The sequence below is a fragment of the Pagrus major genome, chromosome 8 (assembly GCF_040436345.1).
Source record: "Pagrus major chromosome 8, Pma_NU_1.0".
Taxonomy (NCBI): Eukaryota; Metazoa; Chordata; class Actinopteri; order Spariformes; family Sparidae; genus Pagrus; species Pagrus major.
The window spans coordinates 29,921,503-29,947,539 of NC_133222.1; the positions used below are offsets into that span (position 1 = coordinate 29,921,503).

At 39.8% G+C, this 26,037-nt stretch overlaps 3 protein-coding genes across 4 annotated transcripts; 1 reads left to right on the forward strand and 2 right to left on the reverse strand.

Annotated features, from left to right (window-relative positions):
* Positions 1-627: 627 nt before the first annotated feature.
* Positions 628-4,236, reverse strand: cfap263 (cilia and flagella associated protein 263). The gene is made up of 9 exons (XM_073471329.1): positions 4,043-4,236; positions 3,411-3,546; positions 2,962-3,123; positions 2,731-2,880; positions 1,973-2,092; positions 1,718-1,816; positions 1,468-1,575; positions 1,219-1,374; positions 628-1,028 (listed from the first exon to the last, which is right to left on the reverse strand). The coding sequence occupies exons 1-9, from the start codon at positions 4,132-4,134 to the stop codon at positions 888-890; spliced, it is 1,164 nt and encodes a 387-aa protein (XP_073327430.1). The 5' UTR covers positions 4,135-4,236; the 3' UTR covers positions 628-887.
* parp12a (poly (ADP-ribose) polymerase family, member 12a) lies at positions 4,196-11,374 on the forward strand. The gene is made up of 11 exons (XM_073471326.1): positions 4,196-4,808; positions 5,952-6,087; positions 6,191-6,455; positions 6,532-6,681; positions 6,777-6,972; positions 7,089-7,263; positions 7,347-7,582; positions 7,696-7,783; positions 9,051-9,181; positions 9,621-9,772; positions 9,980-11,374. The coding sequence occupies exons 1-11, from the start codon at positions 4,489-4,491 to the stop codon at positions 10,231-10,233; spliced, it is 2,103 nt and encodes a 700-aa protein (XP_073327427.1). The 5' UTR covers positions 4,196-4,488; the 3' UTR covers positions 10,234-11,374.
* tbxas1 (thromboxane A synthase 1 (platelet)) lies at positions 10,857-20,495 on the reverse strand. 2 transcript variants are annotated; one of them, XM_073471327.1, is made up of 14 exons: positions 20,396-20,495; positions 19,574-19,723; positions 19,386-19,479; positions 17,570-17,622; positions 17,350-17,446; positions 17,125-17,241; positions 16,201-16,289; positions 15,966-16,114; positions 15,484-15,614; positions 15,047-15,403; positions 14,805-14,893; positions 14,472-14,609; positions 13,289-13,451; positions 10,857-12,615 (listed from the first exon to the last, which is right to left on the reverse strand). In XM_073471327.1, the coding sequence occupies exons 2-14, from the start codon at positions 19,672-19,674 to the stop codon at positions 12,502-12,504; spliced, it is 1,692 nt and encodes a 563-aa protein (XP_073327428.1). In that variant the 5' UTR covers positions 19,675-19,723; positions 20,396-20,495; the 3' UTR covers positions 10,857-12,501. The 2 variants fall into 2 exon arrangements, with proteins under 2 accessions (XP_073327428.1, XP_073327429.1); XM_073471328.1 differs by lacking the exon at positions 20,396-20,495 and adding an exon at positions 20,136-20,203.
* Between the last annotated feature and the right edge of the window lie 5,542 nt (positions 20,496-26,037).

Genomic DNA, 26,037 nt, shown 5'->3' on the forward strand with positions numbered 1-26,037 from the left:
ATGGCAGTACTGTAACACTTTAGGGGTACAAATCATATACTTAATGCAGGATGTATCATTTATTCCCGTTGCTCACCCTTAATAATTGAACAGGTTACTATGACTTTATGTAACGGATGTGCAACCAAGTTACATAAAACTATTTGCTCAACCTCTGAAAGCAGAATGGTACCTGTTCTCTTATACATGATAAGCTGTTTTTTAATACATACAACATTTTCTATAATAAACATAAATTCAGCTACATAAGAAAACTTTCATCCAGCTTAATTTGGTCGCGTTTCAATTAATGTATGAAGAAACTGAATTACCAGTTTTCTGACTGATGATCTATTAAGTGTGAACTAATTACATAAAGTCATAATGACTCAACCATTTGTTAATGATGAGCAACTGGAATTCATGATACAGCCTGCATTAAATCATCATGAGTCATGCATTAGTGAAGCATTACTTAAGCAAATTGTTTTAACCCTTATTTTTAAAGTGTTTAAGGCTTATATTTAAAAATCTCCTCAGAGCCCACCTGAAGCTACAGGGGGAGTTAGTTGGCATCAATAGCGCGTAAATAATGTAATAACATTGGATTAGGTACAACATAATGATTGCAGTGTAATCAATATCGTACATGGTATCAGGATATTTTTATTATTCAACATAGTTCAGTATACAAAGATTTTTACACCCATTAATCAGATAAGACTTGATGGAGAGAGGTTTTACATTTACAGCACACCTACTGTACAGTTCATTCTTCATAATGGTGCATAGTAAAAATCTTCCAAGAGCACATTCTGTGTACGAGTGAAAAAGCTTTATTGCTTTCTCTCCACATTTCCTACATTTCTTAAAAGACTTCAGTAGTCTTGTTCTGATTCTCTATCTCTCTATGCGCTGTTTTCTGCTATGTCTGGGAGCTTTACTGAGACTTGGTGTTCCTTAGATCGGGCTCCAGCCTCAGCACTGTTTGCAGGAGTGAGAGTGGCTCTTTGTGTGTTCCAGGCTTTAGCGTGGCTCCTGAAGGCCATCTGGTGAAAACAGAAAAGAGAGGGCACATTGTTTTGCAAACTGTCACACAACAGTTATTTCATAAGCTTGGACTGAGGATGACAAAAGGGGAGCAAACATCCCATTTTGAAGAGGTGACTGAGATTTCCTAGAGAGAATACAGGAGAGAGCTGATTATATTTGAGTAGAGGAAATAAAATCTGGATTTACCTGAGCGATGCCAACCTTCCTCTCCCAAGTGTGAATGCTCTGCTGCAGCTTCTTGTGCCTGTCCTTGACATGCATGTACTCAGTGATATCAGGGGCCTGATAATCTGTCATCTGGCAGCGCAGGCGTCGGTTGAGAGCCCCGGCCTTCAAACGCTCCTGAGGAAAGAGAAAAACAAGCAGAAGGGATGAAGTTCACAAAGCTTTCTGTGTCCACTTTAAAATTTGACTAATTGTTGGACTAATGGAAACCTCCTCAGCATGCTGCATCTCCTCCTCAATTTTTGCCAGCATCTGCTTCCTGTTGCTGATATCACTGCTCAGCTCTGCGGACTCTCGTGTCACACTCTGCAGCTTCTCCTGTTGGCACACACAGACACAGATAGATTTAACAAGCTGGAGCTAAGTTCAAGGTGATTAGTGACGCTGCAAAGGTTGTTTCATACATCTTACACTGAGAACACTCCCTCTCTCTCCCACACACACATTTCTGATGAGTTACCTTGTGTGAACTGAGGACACGTTGCACTTTCAAATTGTTGGCTTGAAGTTCATCCAGGTTTTGTTTGATTCTCTGCTCACTAAACTCCTGGAAAATTTCCTAACACACAGCATCCAACATTGTTACATTTACTAACTAGTGCAAAAAAAAGGCAGATTGCAGACTGTGATTCACTCTTCTCTTACAGTCTAACTGGCAAACAACACAATCCACTGACAAAAGACAGCTGTCTCTTTTCACACTTTGATTCTCTACCTTGTTCTCTGCTTTGCCCAACTCTTTTTGGGTTTTTTTCTGTTGAAGCTGCAGCTGAAGATTCTTCTCATTGGCCTTCAGTGCCTTGTTCTTCAGATTAAACTTCTCCAACTGGGCGACCTGTTTGAGTGCGTTTGTGTTTGTGAATAGAACAGATGATGTGATCAAAGGGAGGAGGATGATGAGTAAGAGCAGGGGTTGTGACAGTACTGGAGAAAGCAGATAACAATCAAAAATTAAAAAAATTTTTTAAAAAAATTATATCCCCGCCGTCTGTCATTCCCATTTAATGGGATATGATTATAATTATATGTTGAATTAAAACAACATGTTAGTATTACTGGCATTTCTCTAGTGCTGCTAGAAGGCAGCACATTATACCACTTTAGAATAATAATCATGCTGATGGCATTTTAAGGTGGAAAGGCGAATGCAGGAACTTACGTGATATGGTGACAGACTAATATTTAAAATGTCAATTTGTTGTATAAACATGATATAACATATTTGGGGGAAAATATGAATGTATTTGAATGAATTGTTCAAATCAGTTATGAGAAGTGTGCATTTAACTATTATAAAACTATCTGGTTTAACAGCTGTTCTTAAGTCAACAACACAGGAGAGAAAACAATCTACATCAGAATCAGACTGATCAGGCTGGCTTTTGGCCCATGGTCCACCATTAATATTTCATTTTGATACCCTAAGGGAAAAAAGTATGGGCACCTCTGCACAAGACTGAACTCAATATTTACCATTGACTTGTCTCCGATGTACTGGAGCACCTTCTCAGGCTCTTTCATTTCCAACCGGTTGCCCTTCGTAGGTTTGAGCAGTCTGCGTTCAAACTCCTTCTTAGCTTTGATGATTTCTGCAAGACGCAATTCTGCCTCTTTCAGGGAGGCCTGAAAAGACAAAATGTGCTGTGAGTTACAGTTTTTTTGGTCATTTTGTTTTGTTTTTCTGTGCATGGATTTTGTTGTAACCTTGTAGTCGTCCTGAATCCTCTCATATCTCTGTTTGAGTTTCTCCTGGTCTTGTCGTGTCTCTTTTACTTCTCTCTGTGCCACATAGAGTTTTTGTTCCAAGGTCAGCTGATGAAGGCGATCTGTTATGCTGGACCGGGACCTCCGCCTTCTTCCACGACCCTGACAAGACACACAAAATGATGTGTAGCATTAGGATTGTTTCTAAGATTGTGGCAATATGTTCTGTTTTGAATTCTTAATTTGGCTTTGTGACTTTGAGCAAGAATAATCCTCTACTCCTGAACAAAAGTGTATCATAATCTGTCCTCCCTGTGTTTGTTTTTCACCGAGGTGATGAAGTTAGTTTTAGGTTCCCTATTGTTTGTTTGATTTACACAAAAACAATGTTTCTTCATGCTGAGTTTTATATCAGTATTAAAGAAGTCATGTCACCGGGTTGCACTTACCCCACCCTCCAGCTGGGAGGCTCCTGCTGCCTCCAGACTGTCTTCACCAGAGTGGGACAACAGGTGCTGAGGATCCATGCGGCACATGAACCGCTCGAACATGTCATTCTCTGCCAGGAGCGCTGCATTGACACGTCTTGGGTGGAAGTAAACAAATTCAGAGTCAGACAAAGAAAATGCTTGAAGCAAAAAGCTTGGTTGCATAAGCTGGAAACGTAAACCTGAAGAGGGTTCAAAGTTTTTACAACTTAACCACCTGCCAATTGAGCCCAACTTATTATGTATGCAGCTATTAGTTAGCACAGATTGCATTAAAATACCTAATACCCTTACAAATACGCTTAAGTATTAAACACTTTATTAGACATAATGTGAGATAAGTTATATGACACTATATGACACACTTCTAACCCTATACAATTACTGTTTTAGCTAATGTTTCTAGGATATATAGCTAGCTACTAGTATTGTTTTAGTACAGTAATATTAGCTAATTGCTCAACAGAGCTAGCTCAAGTTAGCTATAGTCGCCAACGCTAGCAGGTTACACAAAATAGTTACGCTAAGGTTTCTTTAGCTTAACAAACTTTATGGTTCACTTAAGGGCATTCTTGAATACTTATGTTCATTACTTTAGCTCTTCGACTCGGTTGCAGAGGTGCTCTTTTTGTTCTTTGGTGACCCCTTTGCCTTTTTCTTCCATCATCGAAAGCCCATCCTCCATGGTTGCTATGGTACACTGAAGCCCTCCTGTGTGGTTGCTATGGCTGGTGTTGCCTTCACGTACTTACGTGAACCTCTCATCCGTAAACTTTGCAACGAATCGGGACGGAAAAGACGGCTCGGTTGAAATTAACTGCTTTCCGTCGAAACTTGTTTATTTCACAAATTATTTAACAAATAAACAAGTTTCTTAATAATTACCTTAGCGGTAGGCATACCTGTTTTCATTTCCTTTCTAATTTTTTTAAGTTTCAGTTTCATTTCTCTGTAACCGGACGGCTCTCTGTAGCTGTGGGGAGCTAGCAGCTCAGCTCTTCTCTAACAACAGTGTAGTTCAGGCTGAACTCATGTCAGGATGACCTCAACCGTCTCTAAATTCATCATCAAGACCCTGTGCGACAACCAGGGATGTTTGGACTTCAGGCGCCTGGATGAGAGGATCACGCAGAGTTTCACTGTTGCAGATTCAGTCCTGCAGAGTGTCCTCTTCGACGACGGTAAAATAGCCATTAAGGAAGTCAAAGGGAAGGCTGCCGCTGGTCAGCTAATCAGCCCGGACAGCCTGGTGGTGGCTAAAACCAGCCTGCGACTGTGTCAGAAGAAACCCGGAGAGTGTGCACAGTGTGATGGGTTACACCTGTGCAGGTATTATGTTTGCGGAGAGTGTACGTTCGGGTAAGTACGAAGACTGTTGTTGTGCTTCATGTCGGGGCTCTGTAACATATTTCCTTTCCAAGCAGTAACGCTGCTCACAATGACAACGGTGTGGTAATATGTATTGCAATCAAACAATGGTAAAACAGTCGGTAATTGTTAGAGACAAGAGATGTAGATGAGAGCAGTAGGAAAGTGTTTTTAAACTTTAAAGCCCCACGCTTTAAAGTTCTCCTTGTGGTTTTGATGACACATTTTGGGCGTGTATTACAGGTCGATCAACATTTCCTCACCTCCTGATGTTTTTGCATGTGTTGTGGCTGGACAGCTCACACTGTTCTCAGCTTATGTAATAATAAGTTTGGTTACTTTGCCTGAGTTTCCAGAGAAGCTCCACCCAGCATCAGCCTGAGCAGTGGCCTAATAAAGACTGAAGGGCAACACCTGTGTGAGGCTGTAGGGTGTGAACACTGTGCTCAGCCAAGGGTCAAAGTTAAACTGTTGATCTTGTACTTGGTACTTTAAACCTGTTAACCCGCAGATAAATCACAAAGAATAAGAAGACTAACCAGTCCAAGAGATAACATACTCCTGTTTATTCTGACGTGGGTGTGTCTGCTTTGTTTAGGACCTCTAGTATTTTTTAAATGTTTATTTGTACAACTATGGACTTTTACAATCAGTTATAATGGAGCAGTTTGTAACCATGCATACTGTAGAGAACCTTATTATCTGTGGACATCACTATGACCTTTGGCTTTTCTATGCTCTCTGTAGCTCTCTTGAAACAGACACACACAAAATGGAGAAAGCTGCTAATCTGAACAGAAAATGGTAGTAAATGCTACGAGACAAATAGTATGTCACAGTTTGACCTATATGGAAACGAAACAGTTGGTGACCAGGACCTAAGATCAACAAAGTCATACTGTATGACTTTAATCTGACCAGAAGATGGCAGCAATTTGCATCCTATTATAATCTGGATCATAACTTTCCCTGAGTAACCCACCTTTAACTGTGTACAATGATAAAGCAGTAATGAATGCCAATGTTCACACTGAAAATTCACTTAATGCCTGCCACTTGCGAGCCTTTTTTTCAGTGGTTTATTTAGTAAAACTTAACCCCTTAACTATTTAATTTATGTTGTTAATTTTGCAGACACAAGTGTAAAAAAAACCATAGTCTGGTTTCTCCACACAATGCTGAGCTGTTGAAGAGATATGGTCTTCACGATTTGACGGAGAAACAGCTGTTCCAGCTGTTACTGCAGAATGACCCTTTTCTGCTTCCTGAGGTAGGTTTTACTAGCAACCACAGGAGACAGAGGTTGGAGTCCAGAATTGTGTAGGAAATGAAGCAGATGTCTAAGTGAACATTATATGGTCGCCATCCTCTAGATCTGCCCACATTACAACAGGGGCGACGGTGAGCACGGTTCCTGCAAGTTCAAAACTACCTGCATCAAGCTTCACGTCTGCCAACACCATCTCCAGGGTGACTGTAGGTTTGGCTCCTCCTGTAAGAGAATCCATAATTTCAACGCACAGGGAATGAAGATCTTCCGAGGATTCAGTCAGGAGAATATCAGCAACCTTCATGAGATCTACAGAAATAAATTCATCATCACGGAACCACAGGAGAGACGAGCTGCTGCTGTTCCTGGTAAAGAATAAAGACTTTGTGGCAAACTTTTTGAACTGCACAGTAGATTTTAGATATTGATGTGTGTCTCCTGCAGCGCTGCCAGAGGTAAGACTCCCCAGTCAGCCGCCTTCCCACAACAACCCCGGACCCCCCGCTCGTTCTGCTGGTGCATCTAAACCCATGAGCGATGTTGACAAGAATGAAATCTGCCTCTTCTTCATTCGCAGACACTGCAGCTTCAAAGGTAACACTGAAACTAGTCACACTGTGTAGATTTTTGTGAAAAGGAGATGATGTCTGTATGTCTGCCACTGTCTAATGAACGCCTCTGTACCATAGAGAAGTGTGCTCGCGTCCATTGGCCCCTGCCTTACAGGTGGCAGGTTTTAGACAGCAATGGTGTGACCTGGAAGGACCTGCCCAGTATGGAGGACATTGAGAAGGCCTACTGTGATCCAGAAAGGGACACAAACTGCAAGGATCAACCATCACCCACCCCCACCTTAGCGATTTTCAGATTTCTGTCTCTACAAAGGTGCATGAGTGGAGAAGTACACACAGTTCTCCTACAAATATATACTTCACCATAGACGGCATTAGTTAAAGTCTCCTTGAGGTAATTGTTGACTTTCTTTCACTGCTTGCTTTCAGCTCTGCATCCCCTGTTGAGCCGTCAGTTGACTTCACGACGATGACATATGGAGGGTCTGAAGTTCGTCGCCTGTCCACTGCCTCCTCTGTCTCGAAGCCACCGCACTTCATTCTTACAACAGAATGGCTTTGGTACTGGAAGGATGAAAGTGGGAAATGGCTGGAGTTTGGATATGTGGGTTGGCCTTTACTAATCTTTTTTTTTTCCTTTTTGTCATTGTCAAACTTTGATGGATCTGCTCTGCTTGTTCTCTTCAGGGTGGTGGTGACACACGAGCCTCCGTCACCTCTCAGACTCTCGAGAACGTGTACCTGGCAGACAGAGATACAGAGATTCCTTTCAGTGCTGGCAAACAGCAGTATATCCTCCACTTCAAAGGCGCACCGGGAACCCAGCAGATGTTTCAGGAGAACATAAGATACAAAACCAAGAGAGAGGTCAGAAGGAGGCCTCGCTTTGTGTCTGCCCAAGATGTGGAGGTGAAGCTAAAGAGGTATTTTTTTTCCCCGTTTTTATTTTCACATTTTTCATTTTATTGCCATCCTAACATTGATGTTATGGATCAGGTTAATTCACTTGCCAGAGTTATATTTGTCTCCTCTGTAGTGGGTCATCACAGAGCTCCAGCTCCTCCACAGCTGAAAGTTTCCCGTCCTACTGGGACAAGAATGCCCTTGTGGATTTTGGATACAAGGTATCTTTGTTTCATGTGTTATTGTGCTCATCCTATATTATGCTCATTTTAAGGCTCATACTTTTATTTTTGGTGTCTATTAGGGAATATGACATGCTTTAATGATAAAAAAAAACATTTTTTCTCATACCATGCATTTCTGCAGCAAGTTTATTCATGCTCCGTTTTAGTGCCTGTCTCTTTAAAGCCCCCCCCCTCCGGAAAAGCCCGATCTACTCTGATTGGTCAGCTGTAACAGGTCTGAGTAGGCACTGCCCACCATGTTTCCCCATTAGTTCTGACTGTGGCTGTGTCCAAATTCAGGGGCTGCAGCCTTCAAGGCCGCGGCCTTAGCGGTCCACGAAGGCCGCGGCCTTCGGAGAGACCTTGAAGGCTACATCCACCGTTGTTAAATGGGACGGTCTAGCCTTCGGAGTATTTCCTGGTTGCGTCACCAGGTGTTCATGCATTAAAGTCTGTTTTGGTTCAAATCTATCAAACGTGTACATTTATTTGTGTGTGTACAATGTGTCAAATCTGAACTGAATTATCAACATTACAAAATAAACATGAACCCATTGGTGAATAACAACTATGTTTACCATAGCATTACCAGCTTCACGTATTTTAAGTGAAAGTTAAACTTTGGAGGTTTTATAGTCTCTTGAAGTTTAACATATCTGGCGTTGGATGTTCAAATGAGTAAAAACCGAGTATAAACCCATTACTTAAATTTAAATGTCATGTCTGCGCCACTTGATGTCGCCATTTTCTCTTGCTTCCTCTTCTGTTTCGGGACTGAGCAGCGGTGCGCAAAGGATCTTGGGATATGTGAGGCCGCGAAGGATAGTAGCGGTGCGTCCTCCTAAACGAGGGTGGGGAAGGCTGCATTTGTGGGCTGCATGTGGCGCAGCCTTCGAATTTGGACAGCCTTCGCGCAGCGTTGTGACGTAATTGGCCTTCAAATGCGCCCTTCCTGGGCTGCAGCCCCTGAATTTGGACACGGCCAGTGTTTTTGTTTTAGCTGTGCTGGGGACATGGCTGAGGGAGGTGACTGTATAGTTGTGACATCACAGTTTATAAACAGGCTGTGGATTGACCTTTTTTTTTTATGTTCAGATAATCAATATATCATCCAGACCTGCTTTATAATCAAAAAGACATGGAAATCTCACTTTCTACAATATGGGACTTGAAATATTTCTGTTTTTACTATGTTTTGTTCCTTCTTCAACACTGAATATATATTAAACCCTTCATTAATGTGCACTGTTCTGTTATCTTTCAGCTCGTATCTCTCCCTGTCTCTGCAAAGGAGTACAATAGGATTGAGATGTTGTTTAAGCGCACCATGCCACAGAGTAAAATTAACAACATCCAGAGGATCCAGAACCCTTCTCTGTGGAAAGTCTTTCAATGGTAAATCACAGATGTGGCATTTTTGTCTTAAAGCAGCTATAAGTGATGTTTTTATAATAACAATGTATGTGACAATGTGAAAGGGGTCGCTCACCTCGTAGTGATGAACCCACAGAGAATTATCAGCTGAATCTGCAGCTCTGCTCACCTTTACACAGCTTTATAGCAGGTTCCAGCTTAATGTTTAATTGTCCAGCCCACAACTTGACTGTTATGGTTAACATTTCTCGTAGCATCATTTTTGGCGGCAGCAGGCAGCTGCTTTCTGTGAAAAAGCTCTAACACAGCAGACATTGCGTTTAGGAGGTAAAAAGCCAGATGTTTGTCTCAGGAGTTTGTAGAGATTGAAAACAGAACGTATAGAAGCAATTAATCAACTAAGTAAGAATTGACTGATTCATCAAGTCATCACATTCATGTATCTACTGTGTGTGTTCAGGCAGAAAGAGCAGATGATGATGAGGAATGGAGGGAAAGCTGTCAATCAGCAGTACTTGTTCCACGGGACAGACGAGTCCCTGATTGAAGCCATCTGTGAACAGAACTTTGACTGGAGGATGTGTGGTGTTCACGGGACGGCCTATGGCAAAGGTACACTGCTTTGGTAGCCAATTCAATAATAAGATGAATATACAGCATGCACTACTGACAGAACACAAAAGAAATGTATTTTCCTTAAACTTACCTTATGTTGTGTTTTGCTAAGGGAGCAGTAAACTCCATATGACACTTTTGGATTTTCACCCTCTTTGATTGTGTCAGCAGTAACACTAACACTCACTACTTATTACTTTTTAGGGAGCTACTTTGCCAGAGATGCGTCCTACTCAGACAGATATGCCAGCAAAAAAAGCCTGAACAAGATCATGTTTGCTGCTCTGGTCCTGGTGGGGGAGTACACCAAGGGGAGTGGCACTTATGTCCGTCCCCCGGCAAAAAAAGACGGCAAAACCTTCTATGACAGCTGTGTTGACCGTGAGAGCGACCCCAGCATCTATGTTGTCTTTGATAAGCAGCAGATTTATCCAGAGTATCTTATCAACTACTCATAAGTCCCAATACTGTTGTTTCCTTTTCTCAAGATTTTGGACAGGGGACAAAGTATTATGGGACACTACTACTTTGATGGTAAGCAGCAGGTGGCTTTGTTTAAGGTTTGTGGAGTTTTTCCAGTGGTGTAAGGAGTATTCAGATACTTCACATGTGCAGTAAATGTAACATCACGATGTAAAAATACAAATAAAAGTCCTGCATTCTGAATTATATGTAAAAGCTGAGTTGTAGCAACAAAATATGCTTCAAGAATCCAAATCAAGAACTAAAAGAGCAGCAGAATGGCCCCTGTGAGTGTAGTATTGTATATTAAAACATTGGATTATTATAATTCATGCAGAAATGTTGGAGGCAGATTATAGGTAGAGCTCATATGAACTTTTTTATATAGCACTGCATTGGATTTATAAACTGACATGTTACAATATTTTCCTATTTTTTCGGTGTGATTATTAGTGTGCGCTAGTGAATTTGGTGTTGGACAATACTAATATCCTTGCCGATGTTTTGTTCATGATTGGTGTTTGTTGTAAGAATGTCACAGGTTGTTACGTAATGAACATATTACAAATTGCCGTGTCAATCTAATTTTGTACCATTAGAACAGATCACTAAAGACAAATTTCATCATCACATGTAATTATTTATTTACACAAAAGTGTAAAATGTACAACTGACACATTCAGCCCTCTGCATTTAATCACAGCTGCTGAAGTATACGTGTTGTTTCATAGAAACATTTGAAATAATCAGCGGTAAATCACTCTTATTGTATACATTAAATATTCCAATTAATTCAGGGCTGCATTTCTTAACTCCAACACATTGTCTTAACTAAGATTTACCTTCCTACATGAGAAAAGTTGAGTAACGTTTTCATGTCAATGAGGTGTAAATGTACTGTAACTATAATTAAAAAAGTCATTCAGAGGAAAGTGATAAAATGCTTTTTCTCCTATGATTTAAAGTTGGACCTAATACACACTGAGAAATGTGGGCAAGTAAGGTCTGGTTTCCCATTTTGTGACAGTTGATATGCACTGACTCAAGTCATCAGGAATAAAAACAAGACTGGGATTACCTCTCTGCTCTCTGTGAAATAGCTTTCAACTGGAGTAATAAAAAGATGTACAAACATGACAGGCTGTGTCAGTCATTATATATTCAAATGTAATCAGTAACACTGAACACAAGTGACAAACCATCCTCCTGCATAAACATGTTCAGTTCCCTGTCCTGCTTATTTTGGACATCTGTGATGGTTAATTATTACATACTGTAGTTAACAATCATTCATGGGCAGAAGCAGCAAAGACAGCAGCTCAGTTAAACAAACAGCTCATTTGGTAAAGGAATGTGCAAACTTTCAGATTCAGCTGCCAGATTACCGTTTCATATAATTATTATATTCATACCACACAATGTCCAGGATTCAATTCCTGCATTTTCAACTGTTCATTGAATTAACTGCAGTAACTTATGAAGACCATAAAATAAGTTAAAATATTAAATGCACTTAGAAAGTAATAAAAGAATCAAAGTTACACAGTGCAAGGAAGAAAAAATGGTAATCAAGGGTCTAAGGACAGAAGATGTCGTTCACTGTGAAGCCCACTGAGATAATGTGATTGTGATTTTGGGCTATATAAATGAAATTGATTTGATTTGATTTGTAACCTGATTGTAGTATAATTAAAAACATTGTTCAGCTGAATGGTTAATGAAAAAATACCTAAATTGTTGTAACCTGTTCAAAAAAAATCAAAGATATTGCTACATACTGGAGGTAGGAGGCTGAGAGTTGCTCTCTCATAAGTCGAGCACACTTCTTTTTCTTTTTCGCTCCCTTCTCTTTATTCACACGTCCTCCACCTCCCTCTCTCTCCCTTATTATTTATCACCAAAGCAACATATGGAGCCATCAGTAGGGAGTTCAGAGGGACCTAAACTGTGCCCTCCACAGTGCCTGATTGGACAGATGACAGGCCACTCACACTTTTTCTGCAAATTATTATAGTAAAGCGATGCTGTTTATCACCTTCTGTCCTGTTTCCAGTTCACTCTCCAAGAAGAAAGGCACTAAACAAGCACTATGATGGACAATTACAGTGTACTATAAGTTGATCAGGGTTAGGTTACCTATGGAAATATTTTCATGTAAGGAACAGGTCCAGAAAACTGCTAACAGACACAGTGTCTGGACTTGCAATAATGCTTTGTTACTCTTTAGAATTTTTTCCACCATTCGATAAGATGAACGTGAGTTTCTAATCGTCAGCTGAAGTAGTCACTTGACATTCTCCCATGTCTCTGCGTTGAATTTTCACAAAGATGCCATTCTTCGGTCCTAGAGTGCTTGACGACTTCAACTCAAGAGGAACCTGCACAAAGAAAAGAATACCACATGTAAAGAAATATCTTCCATACTTGTTTGTGTTTGTTAAATGTGGGATTACGTTCATATTTTATATATTATTTTATACATATTTTATTGACAATAATTTTGTTTACAGTATTAATATGGAGAGTCCAAGTGATAAGCTTTTGTCTACCACAACAATGAGAAGAGAACAGCTACACACTCGCTCTCTGTAAAGACTGCTTTGTCTGTTTTATTATGTTAGTAAAATCCCAGAGCAACTACAATAAGTGAACATCAAACTGCATTTACAGCTGTGACTACACTGTGGCTGATGATTGTATCTCCACTCTCTGATCTCTTGTGCTGCTTGATACAATTTTTATACAAATTCTTATTTTTGTTGGATTATTTATAAAGCCAAACGCTTTAATATTTTATTATAATTTAACCCATGGGTATATGATGATGGGATGTTAACAAACATGAATGTAGACATGCTGTATAACTCTCAGATATTTTTCCATTTTCATCTGAGCTGTTACTAGTGTGACGGTCTGTTAGTGCTGAAGAATATAGTTCCTTTTTTCTTCCACATGTGTAGTGGGTAAATGTGTCTTTTGTGTATATGAATCTGTTCTTAGACTGGATTGAGAGCAGATTGTTGTTTTTAGTGTTTAAAGTGTCCAACCCACCTTGGTCTCAGAGCAGGCCACAATGCTGAACCTGCGGAACACACGCACCAGAGCCATCTTGATTTCCAGTTGGGCGAGCCTCATCCCCACGCAGTTACGGGGACCGGCCCCAAACGGCAGGTATACAAATGGATGTCGTCTGGCTTTGGCCTCTGGTGTAAATCTGGAGATTAAAACCACAAGTTATTGTTTTAACGAATTAAAGGCAGAAGAGAATAGGTGTCAATCAGTATAAAAATAATGTATTTTATTTAGCTTTAATGCAGTTCAATGCAAGGATTTTACTATTTTAATTATAACAGTGTTAATTTCCTTCTGTGTATGACAAAGGGCAGTTTAAAGGTGGTATGTACTGTACATCAGACTTTTTTAACTGGTAGTCTATGGGCCCGATGTGACGCTTTAATAACACTGATTGGGTCCCTTTGATCATTTTATTAGTAGGCACTTTATTTAAAATCTGGCCCTTCTAAAAAAGTAATTGAAAAGGCCTGCTGTACATATTAATGATAAAGAGTTAGACAAGGTTGTAAAAAGGTTCATGCAACTTCACTGTTAACAGAAAACATTTTAATCACTTTTCCAGTCATCATATCAGTACGAGGTAAAGATACCAGCAGGTATTGTATTCACGCTGTTGTTGTCGTTATGTCGAGGCTATTCACTGCCATGACAACGTGTGGTTCACAAATGCAGGGCCTTTTCTATAGCAGACATGTCACAGCAGGAAAATCATATATGTTACTGACAACAAAAGTTCAATTCCCTGTATGTCATTATAAAGTGACAATGAGCCAGCATGCACAATACCAGGACCCTGGAACTGAAGCAGCTATGTAGAATTCAGCCAACATTCATTATTATTTACACGTGTGCGTTTCCTACTGTGACGTGAAAATGCCTTCTGTGAAAAAGGCTAAAGTGTTTTTACTTTTGAGATGTTTGAGTAGTTTCAAACTGAAAGTTATGTGACAACATATTCATATTTTGTTTGGGTGTTGCACACCCTTTTTTACAGTTAATTGCAGGTGCTGACAGTGCATTTCTTCAAGATAATTCATAATGCCCCATTCACTAATTGTCAGCAAACACAGCCAAGCCATTTCCTAGATTTAGATGATATTGGCACACAAGGTGTAGGTACTATATGTTTTTCTTATTTACTGTAAAAACAGCCTCCTACCGCTCAGGGATGAACCGCTCAGGCTCTGGCCAGTGCTCGGGGTCGTAGTGGAGAAAGCCCGCTGGGATCTCCAGTGTCGCTCCTTTAGGGAGGAACTGGCCGTTAACCACACAGTCCTGGTCGATGTCCCTTGCAAACCTTTGTTGGGTAAAAAATGTCATGTTTAATACACTTTCACTCAATTTTCCATCTTTACTGTCTTTGTGATTCCTGTATGATTTTGTTGAGTATAAACATAACTAAAAATCTGCTATATGTACAGAGTATTCATTGTGAAGCTACTAAATCTAATAAAAATAAATATTTTATCCTCATTTAATGTTCTTAATTTACCTGAATCCAGGCGGATAGAGGCGCAAAGCTTCACTTATAACCATGTCTAAATACTTCAGCTCTTGGACATTTGTATAATCTGGTGACTCCTACAATAAAAGGAGAAACAAAGTAAATTCAGCATAATTCAGTAAAAGTTTTAAACATAAAAATGAAATAAAAAATCTGTATACACTGAATTTGTCTGGTTATGGGATAAATCCACAATGTTCACAACTAAAATCTTATGTCGTAACACTCACATGTCTGGTGAAGAAATCATCCACCTCTTCCTGTACTTTACTCTGACACTCAGGGTTGATGGCCAGCAGGTAGCAGGTGAAGGCCAGCGTGTTGCTGCTGGTCTCATAGCCTGCCAGCAGAAAGACAAAAGCCTGACCCACGATCTCATCTTCCGTCATCTTCTTCTGTGAACGCCTGGTGGGGGGCTCCTGTGGGTGAGGACGGTCGTCTTGATCGGAGGAGGACGGTTGTGTCTGCTGGTTCCTGTGATCAAGGTCACTGGCAGAATTTGCTGTCAAAGTGTCAAGGTTTTCCAAAGACATGGACTCCTTGCTGGTTCTTGCATCCAACATCAGCTGAAGGAAGTCTCGACGCCTCTACACGCAAAAGGTCATCAAGAAATTCATTAAAAAAAGTATTTATAGGAAATTGTAAGTTGTACATCCATGAAACCTACCTGTTCAGGAGGCTGCTCCTCTCTCTGTTTGATGATCTTCTGGATGCAGTTGATGAAGAACTGATTCATCTCGTCTCGTCTTTTGTTGGGGATGAGTCCCACCAGAGGAGCCGCGAAAAATGGAAAAGCAACTGGACACACAAACCAAATTTGTTGGTGCGACAAATGCCAGCTTAACACAGTCACACGAGTGTACAATCATAAAATGTACATGTTTAGAAAAATATATTAACTATTATCTTTTTATTTTCATCCTTAATTTTCTTCAAATTTATCATCCAATTACCTGGTCAGCCATGATACTTTTGAGACATATTCCTAATCTATATAAAAGGATAATAGACCCTCCAGTTTCAAGTCAATGATTTATTAATACTTTATTCTCTTGCCCCACATTACATTCCTATTTAAATGTCTTATATAAATGTCTCAAATGTAATAATTCACCTAAATAAACAACAATATAAATCGATTGGACTGACTGAAAAACAGCATGATGGGCCTGAAGAAAGAGAAGGAGAAGAACATCTGTGCGTGGCGGACAAACGGGTCATCGGGGTTGTTCTGAGAGTCCACCTGAGTTGCGAATGCCACACTGGCGATAACATCCATGGTGAAGCAGCCAAAACACCTGCAGGAACAAGTAGAAATATAACAGAGGACAGAAAAAGACACCATAATTCTAATTACCTCTGTTCACTGCGTGTGTGTGATTACTTGTGGATGTCAAAGGCCTCTCCTGACTCAGCGTAAACATTCAAGTTGTTCATCAGGGCGTCAGTGGCTGTGTTGATGAGCGGAACCATCTACAGGAAAATACAAGAGACTGTGACACTTCTCATAGCTGCTAAGACTTTCTGGGAAAGGGAAGACACACATCAACTTGTCAGCACAAAAATTAGGAAAAGGTCAATGTGGTTCCAAAAACAAATAGAGTATCCTAACACTATACAGCTGGAAAAAGCCTTTGTAGATCAAAATACCAGTAAATACACATAGTGGACCGGCAGTAACTGCTCTAAGATGTAAATAAAAGATGAACGTGTGATGCACTTTTAAAGCAAACATGCAGTAAACACTGTGTGGATGAATATTTTAAGTTACTCCTGACTGACAAGGAATTTAAAAAAGAATTTATAGAGTGTGCATTTAAGTGTTGACAGAAAGACATAAAGGGGCCTATTTAAACAATCTTTGGTGCATGGTGCGTTTTCAGGCATGTCCAACTCCCTTTTGCTAGTTAAATGGCGCAAGGGGGTTGGGTATTTATCAGTTCAACAGTATTTGAGTCAAGAAGTATTTATTTCAGAAGCTAAAAGTTTGATTCTGTTTCTGTTGTCCTGTCAAGTTCATAAATGAAGCTTTTAGTTGCTGATTAAATGTGCCACGATATTTGTTACAGTGCTGTTACTGTGCACATGAAAACATTTAAAATGACTGAAAGCAGCCTCTTTAACCATTAAAGTAAAGTGTGTTGTGAACCTGCTGCCTAGAGACAGCAATGCTCCATCAATGCACCTGACCACACCTCATTTTTAAGACCAACATGAATCATGCAGTTATTTATGATGTTTTTTAAGACTACAACAATTTTAAGACTACAAAAAAAAGTTGTTTGTTAAGGGACCACTCATATCTCACCTCCTTCATCTTGGCAGCACTGAATGACGGGGTCAGGATGCTCCGCACTCTCTTCCAGCGTTCATTCCTCAACATGAGCAGACAGTCACTCATGGGCTTGGTGGCAAAGCGGATAGTCTGCACAAACAGAGAGAGAGGGGAGTACAGACACAAATATCTATTATTATTAACTCATCAAAGTTTATTTAATGGTTTACATTTGCCTGCACTGGTTAATGTCCTCACCATTCTGTTTGGGAAGCTGCTGAAGTCCCTGACCATAATTTGTCTCAGCATGTCAGGGTCTGCTACCACCACCACTGGTCTGCGGGCCAAATAATACCTGAAATATATCAGGGAGAGTCAGATAAAGAATCTTATGCTTCTAACAGGTTTTTAACAAGCAAGAATTCATTTCATTTTACAGTGTGCTGATACTGATGTAGAAGTTATTTTTTCTACTTACCCACAAACTCTGCCATGTGTCTTTATGAGTTCATTGATTGGTTTGAAAAAACCCTGAAAAGAATGTTAAAGAACGCCATCAGACCACGGTTATTACACCAAAATAACATCCCACCACATCAAGCTCTTCTTCAGAATGAAATAACTTAACAGTCCCATTTTTGAGTCTCATTCTCAACTCATCAAAAACTAGTGGCTGCCGACTCAACCTACAATCCCAAAGTGTCAGTTTTTGACGAGTTGGGAAAGAGACTCAAAAATCACCTTTCTTACAAATTGGACCTTTAATGTCGGAGACATTTTGATATTGGGGCTGTTGTCTTCATGTAAATAGTAACAGTTAAAAGTATAGCTGTACGATATGGCCAAAATATCATATTTAAATTATTTTGACAGATATTGCTGTTGCAATATGATTCGTAATTCGTGGGAATGATCATTTTAGCATCACAATTTTAATTTTCACTGACAAAAGTATTAAAATCATGAGGCCACAAAAGTGGGGAATGAACAAGATGAACTTCACATTGTTACATAAATGACATTTGTGACATCAGTTGAGAATGTTGAGCAAAACCCTGCCAGGCCACTAGAGGTCACTGGTTAGTCAAGCCAGTGCTGGTAGAAGAGGGAATAATACCAAGTACCCTGTCTGTGAGGGAATTATCAGGCCTTCTCATATAAACTACAGAAACACATGCCCAACTTGTCGTCATCTGTACAGAAGGCACTTTTCACAGGGAGCAGTTGTAAAAATCTAGGAAAACTTTGCTACAATCTTTCTTTGACAACCAAAAGCAGATGTACTGTAAACTACAAGCACACAGACATGATCAGCAACACAGTCTTTCACAGCCTTCCATTTTGGCACTTTGTTTCAAAGTATTCAACAAAACTACTTTTGTGTCACGTGAATAAAATACAAGTGTCACAGTTTCACAAACGCTACAAAAACGAAATTAAATTCAACAATATCCTAATCGACTACACCAAACTGGCATGTAGGTTAATGTACTTTCAACAGTAATTTATCAATGACAGAGTTAAACAAAGTCAATGGAATAATGAGCTCTTGCAAGTCAGATCTGATATGATTCAACACTTTAGTGTATTAAGGAAATGCTATTACTGTCAATCCTTACTGAGTGAGACTTTAAATTAGCTCACACGCCCCAAAGAGAGACGATGAATCCTGCTGGTTTTCTAGATGCTACTAGAGCGACCTTACTTATTTTCAGATACTGAAACTTGCATGAAAAGTGTGTGTCGTGGGACCTACAGAGGCAGGGCCACCTTGCCTGACTATGTATTAATAAAATCACATGCTGTATAGAGACACATCCAAATACCATAAAACCTTCAACATCATTGTTTGATGTTATATATAAAAATATATTTTTGTCTTAACTAAGGAGTGTTTCTCTTTTAACTTTCTATTTCATAAACAAAGAAAACTAAAAGCATATTATTCATCCAAGGCCAGACATATAGATGAAGTAGTCAAATTATAATCCCCTCAGAGAAACACAGTACAGAATGATCTTGACATTATCACTACAGTAAACCAAAGGCTGAGATGAAACAAAACAGAACACAATGTAATTATAATTACATTAACCTGTTTCAGGGTGACACAGGACATAAAATATTGCTGCTTTTGAGTGTTGTTCAATCTGATAAAGTGCCGTAATGAGTTGGAAGTAAGACTTTTCTCACAACAGTGGGTAAAATGTTTCTAATTAGAAACAGATTTGAACAGAAACTAAAGGCAAAGAAAAAAAAAGGTTAGAGAACATCGACATGCATCGAGCTCTTACCTGGCGAAACATGAATATGTTGCCATAGAAAGGTATTGGCTTCGGATGTTTGATGCCACATCGAGAAAGGACCGAAAAAGGGTAAACTGAATACCTAGAAGACAGAGCGCAGAAAATATAAAGCAAAGAGAGAGTGAAGAATATTTTCAAAATTTTTCAGCCGACTAGGATTCAAACCATTTACTCACCAGTAGAGAAGACCCAGAAAGATGAGGAAGAGGCTGAGCGTCACAGAAAACCCACTGGCGTTGATGTGGAAGATATTTAGAAAGTCAACCACAGCCTCCATAATGTAAAACTTCTCTCAGCTCTCCACTGCCACCAGTAGATTAAAGCTCCTGGGGCGAAGGGGAACAGAAAATGATTAGCTCAGTGTAAAAGCTGCTGAATACGTGTGTAATCAGAACTTTAAGGCTCTACAAGTAGACCACATCTTAAATGTCATCACACAGTTGATAACACATAGCATACTTCTTCAAATGAGGAGAGCAGATGAATGTGTGCAGATGTGTGTGATAGTGATGGTATTTATTTGTGGACTGTCCTCTCAGACTGGTTTGTCTACAACAGATAGGTGTGTTGGTTCCCGAGACTAACTTCTTTGTTAATAACCTTTCCTCTGCATTATAAAGGATGGGCACAGGTCAATCCCTCCTACTGGCAAACACAAATGATGCTCTGGCACTGTTAACAGGACAGTGTAGGAGGGGAAACAACTACAAATATCATTGTTACGGCTGAAGCACATACCTTCAAACAGCTAACATATAGCTCGTCTTTATTTAAGTTGAAAAACAGCGTTTAAAACCCCGACGTCTTGCTGTAACTTAGGTCATTTGTGATGCTAGGCTACTAGCTACAACAAAATACAGCAGGTCGTCCACTCGTTTATCTCTCTGCTGCACGTCGTGTCACGTTTTCATAAACTATGTCAGCGCCATTCTTAAATGTGACGAAAGTTGGCACTTTCATGTGTAAATAAGGAGAAAAACGGATGTGTGTTCACTCACCTTATTTCCCCTCACTTGTCATTTTTATTATTATTATGAAGTCCTTCTTCGTCTTCGTTTTCTCAATGTTACGCAAGCTAAAAGAAATCGGAGGTGCAATAGTGCCACCTACTGGACGGGAGCGCGATGTAGCCAACACCAGTTTATAGGTGCGTGTAGGCCGATATATTACTGATTATATGATATGATATAATGACAAGAATTGAGTTTGAAAGTTGAGTTAAAGTGCAGAACCCTGCAGATACATTTTACACAGAAAAAACACAAACAAATGCATGTAGAGCAGATCTGACTAGATAACCACTGATAAGTAACATTTAGTTTTTAGTCACCTTGAAAACTAAAAGCTGAGCCCAGAAAACACTCTGTTAGTTGGTGATGAGAATACTTTGAAAGTCATGCAGCCTAGTGTGACCAGCGATTAACTGCCCCCTCTCAGACACCCTCACAACACCACTACTTGTCAAACACCAGAGTGAACTAAATCATTATATGTCCTAATACAATGTAAAGAAACATGTTAAGAAAGCTGGAAAGAAGAAACTATAAGCCAAAGTAGATTAGGATGATATCTGACCCTGAAAAAACATCAGGAACTGGCAGAATATCTTTCAGCTGTCAGAGACTGAAAGCAGACACATCCTAACCAAGAGCAGACCCATGCAGGTTATTCAAACTAAATTGGAAGTCATGACACAAAAAACCCAAACATTTACATTGTTGTGGTGTTTTTTCTATATATTTTAAGCTAATAATACGTATTACTTATGTAATAATTACATAAATAGATAAATAGTCTAAAGAAATCAATAAGTGAAATGAAATAGATAAAGGAAAATAAAAACTGCAATATCGGTATTGTAGGAGAGGACAGCAGAAATATGGAGTAATGATGTAATAATAAGAGGCAAAACTATAACCTACAATACCTGAGGCTTAACTGTTAGGCTATAGTACACAGCACCCAAATTACAGTATACTGCACCCCAGATATTACTGTAATATAGCCAATACAGCAAATTCATGACAGAGCTCTAAAGAAGATTTCAGAGGCAGATACAACTCACAGGACATTTTGGGAGAAACTTCTGTCAGTGATTTTACTTGCAATAGATAGAAAAGGTTGAATTCAGTACATTTGCATGAGAAAAGCAACAGAATGACTAATGACTAATCTAGTCTGTATAACTTATAAGTATAACTATATAATTGTATAACTATAACTATAACTAGTCTGTATAATCCTACAGCTGCTCACTCTCACAGAATTGCTGTTATTAAAATCAGAAGAAATGGGATTTGGGGATTTGCTTGAAGTGCACACAACACCTATAATTTAAATAATATTTTTGGAGTACACTTTGCAAAGTAAAATACAAAAACCGCACATACACTGTACATGTTGATGCAATAAAGCTGCAAACATGGTACAACTACAACTTTTGCAGCGGCCTGTTGTGTGTTCATCATTATGCACAATTTGCTGCAGGGGACAATGTGATTTTCTGACAGTGTACTGAGGCGAGTGATCATCATACACATGACTAAACTACAGAAACATCTAGACACAGAGGTCTGATCATAAAGCATCCCTTGGCTCAGTGATGAATGACGTCAGACCGGAGGCCTATATAAACTCTGGCAATCATTCCAACCTCCCCTTCTGCACGAGTTTGACACGAGCGGTCTGACGTTACTGCGTTGTTTTAAGGTCCAATTGTATACAGTTTGTGAACGAATTTAGATATATTCCTTAAATTACCAACAGAATACGAATTTAAATCAAAGGTATTGTGAAGAAGCTGCTTACATTCACACTGAAAGCTTGGATTTAACATGCTGGTTGTTGATTAAAATAGAAATGGTCTTTTTTCATTTGTGTAGTAATTTTTTGTGAGAGCCAGGAGGAAAGTGGTTGGTCATGGAGTATTGTGAGTTCAGGGATGTCGCCGTCTAAATGTCCCTGTTATTTGCAGCTTATACAACGGGAGGAAAGAACAGTTGAAAGTGCCTCTCAGTGTGAACAGAAGCAGACGATTCTTGTGTGCTTATGTTAGAAAAGCCTTGTTGGTCATGATGCTCATGATTTATTCAGCTGTTCAGATGTTTTTGAAACACCTAATAACTGTAATATGATTTTTAACAGCAGAGGTATGACTGTTTAGGCTGAATGTGATCATCCTGTGTCAACATAAAGTGACCATTTTTTCATTGTCATTGAAAAAGTAGTAAAATCATGATGATGTGGCATTTCTCCCAGTCTCTGCCAAACAAACGTGTTTTATTACATCTGGAGAATGTGCTTTGCAGGCCAGAGCATCTCTGCAGCACTAAACAAATTCATTAAACACTGTTTTGTGAAACAAAATACCTTAAAAAGGAAATTGCAGTAGAATTTGCATTTAAATCCTGCTCAACTAAGAGTGGAAGATCTGTTTGTTTAAGCTGAAGTCTGGTAGTGTGCCTCTTGTGTCCTCATTGAGCAGTTGCCAGTGTTGCCAGTTGTATATTTATACAACAGCTAATAATAATAATATGTGTATTCGCTTCCCTTCTGGAGGCCCCTCTGGGATTTCGGACAACATTGCCGACCGTGCTGACCTACTCCCAGAGGTGATCAGGCCCATCAACAGAGAAGGTATGTATTGGTCCCCTGACGAAAAGGGTGATGTAGGTTAGGTTGACGGTGAGTATGAGGAAGGTGAGGACATTGCCTGCACTGTTCCTTCTCATCTTACTTCTCTTGTTCTTGATAGTATTCAGCTGCTATATCTCAATGACCTCGGCCTGTCTTTTGATGTGGAAGGTGAGTTTGTTGGTGAGTATACAGTAGGTGAGTACTACCCGATGTCTTCTGATGAGGAAGGTGAGTATGAGAAGGGTGAGGACATTGCCTGTACTGTTCCTTCTCGTCGACTTCTCTTCTTCTTGCTGGTATTCAGTTGCTGTACCTTGACGACCTCAGTCTGTCTGTGGGTGAGGAAGTTGAGCTTGACGATGAGTATTCGGAAGGTGAGTACTACCCCCTCGTGTCTTTGGATGAGGAAGGTGATTACATCCCCCCAGTGTCTTCTGATGATGAAGATACTGATGACAGCATTAATCTGTCCGCCTGGTATGTCAGCATCAGCAGTGATGACTCTGGTTATGACAGCTCTGAAGAGGAGTTTGTTCCTTCTCGTCGAACTTCTCTTCTTGCTGGTATCCAGTTGCTGTACATCAGAGACTGATTGTCAGGTACCTGCAGGTACCTGTTAAGCTTTAGCTGCCTTTGTGGCAGCATCAGGAACTTCAGTTCAGTTAAAAGGATTCTTTATTTGTTCTTGAGCACACTCAGCGTCTCAGAAGAGGAGATGTGAGCAAAACTTTATGGAGGTAAGTAACTCTCAAGAGTCAGATCTCTCAACTTCTGGCCTCAGCTCCTCCACAAAAAGGTGCAGCAAGTGGTGCCCTGATAGCTCACCTGGTCTGAGCCCACATACTGAGGCTGAGTTCTCAGCAGCAGCCTGGGTTTGATTTCAACCTGTCACTCTCTTAGCTCAGTAAGATCGGTAACTTAACAGGTAGGTAGTTTGTTTCGTAGTGAGGCTTGTTAGTCACGGGGCATTTAAGCAGGTAGGTATATGCTGTTTGGCAGACAGGCAGGAAGACATGCAGGTGGGAAGGCTTTTCTTTCCAGACCCAGCTGCAGGATGACACCCTGCATCCCCTGATCCAGGCATGGTCCCAGGTTACTGCTCCTCTGACACCTGACAGCATGGATGGTGATCCATTGAAACATCACAGCATGTTGGAGAAAAGGTGAATATAAGCTTCTGACTTGGAAAGAAAATGGCACATAAAGTCATAATTATACTGTGTAAGTTCTATCTTCCTCACACTGTTGTTTTATTTGTTTACATTTTAATATAGACTGCTGCACCAGACAGAGGTAAGACAACAATTAATAACATTATTGACATTAACATTATTAGCAAAACTGTCTTGTAAGTCTCTCTATCAGTTATCTGATAATTTAATGATCTTCGTTTTTTTTATTAACTAGATGACTGTATCTGCCAGAGGTTTGGTAACAATGACATATGTTGAAGCAGCCTGAAGCAGACAGAGCTCAGACAGAGACCCGAAAAAAGTTTCCAGCAGTTTCCTTGATTATGAAGATGTTATAAGCTGAAAATAACATGCTGATAACTACAAACTCTCTGACAATAGACATTAAAGTTGGTTTACTTAGAGATGATTGAGTCTGCAGGAGAAATGTGGTCAACATCATGATGTCTGTCAATCTAAAACAGGAACTGTGATGTTAGAAAAACAATCGTGACTTGTTTTTTATTTCACAGGGCAGGACTCTTCCTGAGGCTCCTGAGAGTGGACGTGGACCAGCCAATCATCCCAGGACGTCCTCGCTCCACAGCAGTCCACTGAACCACTCTCAGCACCCCTCCTGTTTCCAGACCCCGATGATTATCTGAAGAGCCAGTGAGTCAGCCAGTACCAGAAGATGACAGCCTCCTGATTGGTCCAGACTGTCTTCCTACGCAGCCTACTGATCACTATTTTTTTTACAACTTGACTGGTTTGTTGTTGAATTCAATAAACGACAACATCAGACATCTACAATATTGATGTGTTTTGGGAGTTCGTTAACCCTCAGTGATGTTAGGTTACTATAGTCGTTTCATTTGCAGGTGTCTTGATATTTGTTAATAATGAAACAACTCTGTACAATTGTTTTAGTCACCAGGGGCCTGTTTCAACAAGCAGACATGCTGAAGAACCAAATCTTTAGTTTGTTTTTCACTTAAATTTGGAAAAAGCAACCAAAGAAATCATTGATAAATGATGTCTACTTATTGATGTATTGAAATGACCTCATGGATATGAAGCCTGAAGTTTGAGAGGGTGATATATTAAATGTATCTCGTATTTTTGACATTCCATTATTAAAACTTGACAGTTTAAATCATTGAACAACTTTAATTGTGACTTAAATACACAAAACAGATCATTCTACATGTGTGGACATTTGTTTTGCATATTTTTCGAATACTGCTGGTGTGTCACCTTTAGGTTTAGTACGCCAACATTTTGACATTTTGATTAAACAGAATTTAGCAAGTTTAAAGCACAAATTGGTTGGTGACAAGAAAAGTGTCAAGCTGAAATATTAAAACAGGAATGAAAAGTAGGAGGTGTAACCCTTCTGTTTGTTCAATCAAAACTTTGTTGACTGGTTTTTGAAGCATGTTGGTTGGTTATAGGGCAGGATAGATAGGATAAAATAAATATGACAATCAAAAGAACCTGTGGCAATGGCTACATCTCAAGCTATGTTCTTGCAATGCAAAAGGCCTAAATGCGACCCCTAGAAAGCAAAATGGTTGTAGTCCAACAGTAAAAAAAAAAAGAAAATCAGCTAAAGCCAGAAGGTTGCCTGTTGCAGTTCCTGAAATGGCCTGTAGAGCGCATTCACACACCATATTATCTTTAGCTTGCTGATGATGGCCCTGATGATGGGTAACAGCATCCGCTTCAGGAACAGTGTTTACACAGAGCCCTTTATCCCACTAAAGACCAGAGCTACATCAATAACAAATGCCTTCATATAAACACATCAATACATTTTGCAGTAACAAGAA